A 7,214-nucleotide genomic window follows, 5' to 3' on the forward strand; every position below is an offset into this window, starting at 1 on the left:
TGTTTTGCAGTTTTCATACTTCTGGCAAGGTATTTGCAGCTACTCATCGGTAGATGGCAGGGAATGATTTCTCCGATTTCTCTTTATACCGACAAGATATTTTCACAAAATTTAAAAACAAAGTTGGATTTTTTTTAATAGATTCAATGTGCTTTCAAATATCACAATATTCGTTCCCTGATAATACTTAATAGTAAAACCCTTTTGATTTTCAATATGCATCGATCTAGTGTCAAATTTATTTTGTACAGTGTGAGAATTAAGTGAAGAATATAATTACTGAAATTTATGTCGTCGATTTTTGGCATAAGTCTTCGGATAAGTTAAAAATTATTATTAATAAATGATGATAAATTTAACAAATAATAATGCATTTTTATTGATGTTGACTTGCCAAATCACAACATAAAAATAATAAAATTTAGGTGAGATTAGGATTTCCCCACAGATAATTTCGGCTACACCAAAGAACCTAATTTCAATTATTGCAATTTTGCTTTAGTAGCATTTCTTTTTAAACAATAAAACAATATTACATATTTTCTTTTTCTCTACTACGGTTTTTTTTAGTTTCTGTGTGCCAATGTATAATTTCGTAATATAATAAAAAATCAATAGAGGGTCTAATTTCAACGAGAATTGCAATGTAAATATAATTATGTAATATTATAAATAATTTTTTAATATAAAGAAAAAACCCCTGAATTTCCGGCAATGTGGCGACATCTATACCATATAAGTCGTATTAAAACTTTGTCAGTAGTTCTGATGCAGGCAACCTTTTAATCACGTTGGCTCGGTGGTTTGCAGCATTACTAACTGTCAAAACCATGTAACTGACTCGATAAACAACAATACTTATTAAAATATTTGATTAGTTGAAGAAATGGACTCGGACGAAGGGTCACCGTCTCCGCCTCCTCCGTCAGACCCGCCTCCTAGTTTACCACCGCCCTTACCCGCCGTAAGTTCAAATAAAAAACATGTGTAATTGTTAAGCAATAGGTTACAGAGACCTCGAAAAACCACTCCACAGCCTCCAATTCCGCTGCAAGACGACAATCACTTTGACAATGACGTTGAGGGCGAAGTTGATGATGAAATCTCTCAACAAATGACAGCTTCATACAGTGAGATTTCTTTCAAGTCTGGAGTCAGCCCGGAAAATGAAAATCCACTCTCTCTAACAATGGACCCCTTACCTCTAGCTGAACACATAATGCAGAGACCAGTGACACTAAGTTGTGACAGAAATATTCCATCTTGTAAACCACTGGGGCCACTCAATTTAGAGGGTACTGTTCACATAGAGGGGAACATGACACATTTTGTAGCTGAAGATCTAGAATATAAAATTAAGTTGTCTAGTCCTGTTACCAAAAAAGGGGGTACAAGTGATATGTTGTGTAAAAGTGTTAGTTTTCTTTCTACTTGTTATTTACAGATACACCTCCACTTCCAGGTGGCTCTAGAAGTTGCACTCCTAGCACCCTTTATAGGCAGTTGTTGGTACCTCAAGTGGGTCAGTTAGATTCAGGATTGTTGAATGATCTAGAATGTGAGGCTCAAAAAATGGCCACTTCTATTGATAATCTAACAGAAAATTTGTGTGGAATTTTACATTCTGTAATACTGTCATTGTTTTAAAAGCACTTAAGCTCAAAATTTTTGATTACAGATTTCATCAATCACTGCTGATAATGTAGATGTTTACAAAAATGCTGTTTCAAAAATGTCAGATGCCATGGATTCTAATATAAAAGTATTACACTTGAAGTTTTTAAAGTATAAATACATTATTTTTTTTAGAGCATGTACACCATGATGGCTAAAACTGAGGAAGTTACCCAGGCTATGAAGTCAGTTCAGACTCATGCAACTAGGATGTATCCTTTTATTTATAAAATTCTGTTTTTTAAACAGCATTTCAAAATGTTTTCTTAACTTGATTCCCAGAAAAGAAATTAAAAGGTTGGTGGATCTTTTTGAAAGTTATGTCTGAATTTCTTTGTTGAAAATGAATCAGAAGTGGGTGTGAGTGATCACATACCTCAACTAACAGCTGACATAATAAATTAATTCGATAATATTGACAAGTGACCAACAAAATGATGCCTAATGCAATTATTACTGATCTCGTTTTTTAACAGAGAGCTCTCTGTTTGGCTTCTTTTGTTGGCACCATCTTGTATCGTTGGTTATTAATATTTTATCAATTTGTTGTACATTGTTTAATTTATTTTATTTAATAGTGTTGTATTTGGATTATGAAAACATGGCGCACGCAATACTTGACATATTTTAAGCGATTGCAGAGCTCTCATATATGTTTAGCTATTTTTATAAATAAAATTATGTTATTAAAAGCAATTATTTTACCACGACGTGACTAAAAATTAATCTGTATTGCGTATTTACAACCGGAAAATGAGAGTTAAAGGTAAGTGAGCAGGAAGACCCATCTGTGGTTCGTATGATGGTAAAAACTATTACAGTATCGGTTTGAATCTCTGCTGAAGTGGACACTTCTGCCCTCTACTCCTATTAATACAATTGCAATTTCATAAAATACTAACAGCTTACAAAGTTACAAAGCTTAAACGAATTGAAATTTGTATGTTATTGTTCCAGTACTTTTATTACGTATAATTTTGATTTATTTAATAGCGTGGTGACTAAGTGACATTAGATAATTTCACATTCGTTCATAAAAAAAATACATAAAATATGTGCGGTGTCAAGGCAGGCGGGGTTGTAAATCTCATAATTATTTATTGTGAGAGAAGAGAAAATAATTACGGTACAGTCATTTCCGTTATTGCGATTTTTTGCAAGTGCAGTGAGATATTGCATAACGGATTCTATAATAAATTAGTCAGGTAGTGGAAACCGTGTTCCAGTGCAGTACCTACAGTAAATAATTTCTTTTATGGTCTTAGCAGCGCGTCACGATTCCCCACTCATAAATCTATAAATCAAACTTTACGCTTTCAAATTAAATAATAATGATTCCCCTTAGTCGGATTACCAAGTTATAATAAAAGAAAGGCTCCGATATAATAAATCTTTTCAAAACCAGGCGAAACTGCGAATGATGAATATGTTTCAGTAACATCCATTAATTTTATTTTCACAGCGGCGTTCAGTAAATTCGGTATTTTAGTTGATTAAACAATCTGAAAAATGGCAATAAACGGTTTCTTCATGTTTACGTATCGCGCTTAGCATCAGCCTTAAGGTGACTAATTATAGTACGCTTCATTAACAACGCGTTAAAACAGAGATAACGATAATAAATTACTGTCGTGATTGTAAATTTCTGAGTTTTATTAAAATAGTTAAATTTGAAAGGGAAGTCGAGATCGATGTAAATGTCACAAGTCGCGTTAAGTGTAAAAACCTAGAAATAAAAATAAACACGTTACTAAGATTTAAAAAGTTATCGAGTGTTGTTATACAAAAGTGCCTTTTGTCAAGCCTCGGCTACGCCTCGGAGAGAAAACCCAGACTCGGATGAAAAAGATGCACGAACGGGTTTTTCTTTCTGAATGACACGTCTCGAAAATTGGCATATGTCAAATGATTTTTATTACAACAGATTTTTTTGGTCAAGGATTACACATGGGTAATTTTAATAATTATTAAATTTATTGATTCGTACATAAAAATCATAATTATGACTCATTTGAATAGTTCTAAAATGTATTGATTTTACACTTAAAAATCAAATTGTCCTTAACCGGCATATAGAGTGGTGTTTTATTATCGAATCAGATTAGAAAGGGGATTTTTCATCTTACGATTGTCCCAAACTCATTTCCCACGACGAAGTAATTTAAAAGCCGCCATTCTGGGAACAACTTATTGTAATAGTGACATTTCCAATTCGTCGAAGTCTTTTTTAAAGAAATGAAAAACTGCGGTGGTTGAATACAATTCCATTTTTTCTTGTGGTCATCACCTAAATCGACAGAGGGATTGTGTCGTGTCGTTTCCTGTTTCCTTTACACGATATTTCGCTAAATGTTTCGCAAACCTTCACGTTCTTTCTTCCCGTGTAGTGCACTTCGTTAATAATGCCTTCACACGCATTGGCACGAAGGCTTTTACATAAAATGGAACTCGTGTGCGTGTGTAATTCAGAAACAACACCTACACCAAATGACACCGGTGGAGTGGCCGTTCGTTGTGAGAAAAAACATATCATTCTAGCGATTCCTTCCTTTGTGTTATTAGTTTCAACATTTTTATTAAAAATAGTTTTGGGGAATTTTCTTTTCAGCACCGAGGAAATGTTTATTTATTCGGACGGCATCCGACTTTTCCTTTACTGCTTATCATATAAATCAGAAACTAAGCAAGACGTGCTGCATGTTCCTGGGATATTATAACAGGAAGTATATTGAAATAAACGAATTGTTTTGACAGGTTACATCATTCTTGTTATCGAAATACGACACTGAATATCAACAGTGTGATACGAAGGGGCGCCAAGAATAGGGGAAGGCGAGATAAGATCGCTTAAGAATTGCATTTACTTTATTACTTCGCTTATGTGTGTATTTTGTTATCCTCGTGCTTCTCTCTATTCCACCATTTTCAATTGAAATTGTGATTAATTTTTATTTTATAACCGACTCGAAGCAAACAGCGATCGCATAAACAAACCACGTCCTTGCTGAAAGGGGGAAGATTTATGATCGTTTTGTCATACAGTAAAAATCTATTTGAGTAAACAGTCCAACCCCCGATTTTATGGTTAGTGAATAATTTAAGCCCCGCTATCTTCTCACAGTAAATCTGCACAAACACAATATTCACGTTAAAAAGGGGGTGCCAAATTGACAATATTTAATCGGAGATCAAAAGACGCTTTCACCGTGTTAACAAAGAATTCATAAATTATATTATGTTCGGGAAAGTAAAATTGTGAAGTGTCGCTATTATATAGAGATTGTAATTTTGATTGTCGCACACGCTAAACGAAAGGGTGTACTTTCCGACGTTTCTTTACTCACAACGTGTTCTAGGGTATTAAGGACAAAACACTCATTACACTTTGTCTTCAAAAAGGGTAACAAGCACACAGGGGTATTACCACACTGATTAAATCTGTCTTTACGTTCATTTACTCATCACGTGCCGCATCCTTGCACCCAAACTTTATTTACTTTTTCACTATTTACGATCCTACCCCTCATTAAATATACTTTTACAAACGACTCAAATACTTGGACTTGATAACACTATTGTCTACTATACTACAATCACTTTAATCCTGTTCGTGACGTCACAACGACTAGTCCACGTTTTCACCGCCAGGTGACTCACTCTCAAATTGAATTTGCTGCGGAATAAACTCAAGTTAGGAAAATATATGGAGCCCCTGGATCCTCGCTCTTCGAACCCCCACAGATGTTTGGGACCGACTTTTATTTAAAGTCTTCAATAGTTGCTTCAGATTTTGTGACGAAAGTGATCATTTTCTTCGCATTTTAAAAGTAATCCCGAATTTCATAATATTTTTGCATATTCAATAAACAAAACATTGGCACACTACTACCCTAAGTATTTTGCGAATAATAATAAATCAATATTGTTGTCAATTGTTTAAATTACATCACCAGGTTGTCCAAGTAACAACGAGGAATTTAATTGATCTATCGACTATAAAAATCGAATTATCTAATTTAAGTTTATCTACTTTGCGCTACTAATGGGCTCATTATTAGATACATACATACAGGGTGTTATTGAAAGTTGTGCAGATATTTTAACCACGAGCTACTGGCTTCATGTAGAACTCGGAAAAAAAAATCTAAAAAATTCTATGTCAAAAAATAAAATGACATTTATTTTTTGAGCTACAATTTTTTAAAATTGTTTTTAATTTTGTACGTTGTCCTACAACCTCGTAGGTAAAATTTCGGCACATTTTAAAAATACACCCTGTATATCATGTTTTATTCCCGTGGATAATAAAGCGTCTTATAAAACTCGTATAATAATATACTATTCAATACACTTGATCTGTATTATTACATTACTAGTTCTTCAGATGCTGTAAGAGATCATGGTATAATTTAAAAACCTGGGAGCCAGTCGACCACGATGAATAAAACTTCATTCCTAGATTGGGTCAGACAGTATTTCAATTACGCAATGGTGTCCTAACGTACGAAGTGTTGCTTTGTGGCGTTAAAACTAATAAATGTAATTAATTAACTCATGACACATGAAACTCCACTCCTAGACTAGTTCGTACGGTTTTAATTGTAAATTAGCTCAGATGCCAATAACAATTACGCTCTTTGTTGTCTGCTGTTCTAACTTTTGCGCTGTCCCTATCACTCATTTTTTTATAACGATTGATCTATTTTTTTGTGGAAATTAACACGTTGTCTTGTGTTTTCATAGTTTTGAGATCGGATCGGTGTTAGTAAATAGAGATAGTGACTAACTGCGAGTAGTTATTTGCAATTTATACCCATTTGATAAAATGGCATAACAGACAGTAGCTGTAACAAAGGTAACCGTAACGTAGGACTGGTTTCGAAACGACGGAAACGAATGGAAGATTATAAATGTGTACTTGAATGGTAACGATTTTATGAAAAGAATTATTGATTTATTAAATCGAAATTTATGAATTACTGAAATGCACTTTATTGCTTGTTGATTTATGCACAGTTAGAAATGTTTAATAGTGTTCGTTTTAATCGACAAGGGATGAAGCGATGAACCATTTTTCTTGTGACAGCTCTAGTACGAATCAATCTACGAGTGGAGTCTGACCGTTCCATACTTGTTGATCGTCTGTCAGAAGGAAATAAAAACTTGGCAAGCCTATCGATAATCCGTGGAAATTGTTTGAAACGAAGTAGGTCATCGAAGGTTACCAAAATTCTTCCGAGAAAAGTCACTCGACTAGCCCGAAGATGTTAAGTCTACCGGACCGGTGACGATAGGTAATCAATAAGTCAACTGCGGTGCTTATCAACACGAGTAATTCAATTATCACCTGTTTGTTATTCTTCACAGAGACTAACACGCACTTAGTATGTCTCCGTAAATAAGAGATTTACATTTAGAAATTATTACCACAATGGGAATAGCAATAAAGTTTGACAGGTTGACGTATGCTACATGTATAATTCAAAAGACAATACAACTCTTTTATAGATTCCACCATTTTTCTGAATCACAACTTTATC

The 7,214-nt window shown here is 34.0% G+C and overlaps 1 protein-coding gene across 2 annotated transcripts; it reads left to right on the forward strand.

Annotated features, from left to right (window-relative positions):
- Window positions 1–798: 798 nt before the first annotated feature.
- Window positions 799–2,384, forward strand: BORCS6 (BLOC-1 related complex subunit 6). 2 transcript variants are annotated; one of them, XM_069060793.1, is made up of 6 exons: window positions 799–964; window positions 1,013–1,394; window positions 1,445–1,626; window positions 1,679–1,762; window positions 1,810–1,886; window positions 1,957–2,384. In XM_069060793.1, the coding sequence occupies exons 1-6, from the start codon at window positions 887–889 to the stop codon at window positions 2,000–2,002; spliced, it is 849 nt and encodes a 282-aa protein (XP_068916894.1). In that variant the 5' UTR covers window positions 799–886; the 3' UTR covers window positions 2,003–2,384. The 2 variants fall into 2 exon arrangements, with proteins under 2 accessions (XP_068916894.1, XP_068916895.1); XM_069060794.1 differs by having other exon boundaries at window positions 800–964; window positions 1,013–1,388.
- Window positions 2,385–7,214: the final 4,830 nt, after the last annotated feature.

Source organism: Tenebrio molitor, chromosome X, assembly GCF_963966145.1.
Source record: "Tenebrio molitor chromosome X, icTenMoli1.1, whole genome shotgun sequence".
Classification (NCBI taxonomy): Eukaryota; Metazoa; Arthropoda; class Insecta; order Coleoptera; family Tenebrionidae; genus Tenebrio; species Tenebrio molitor.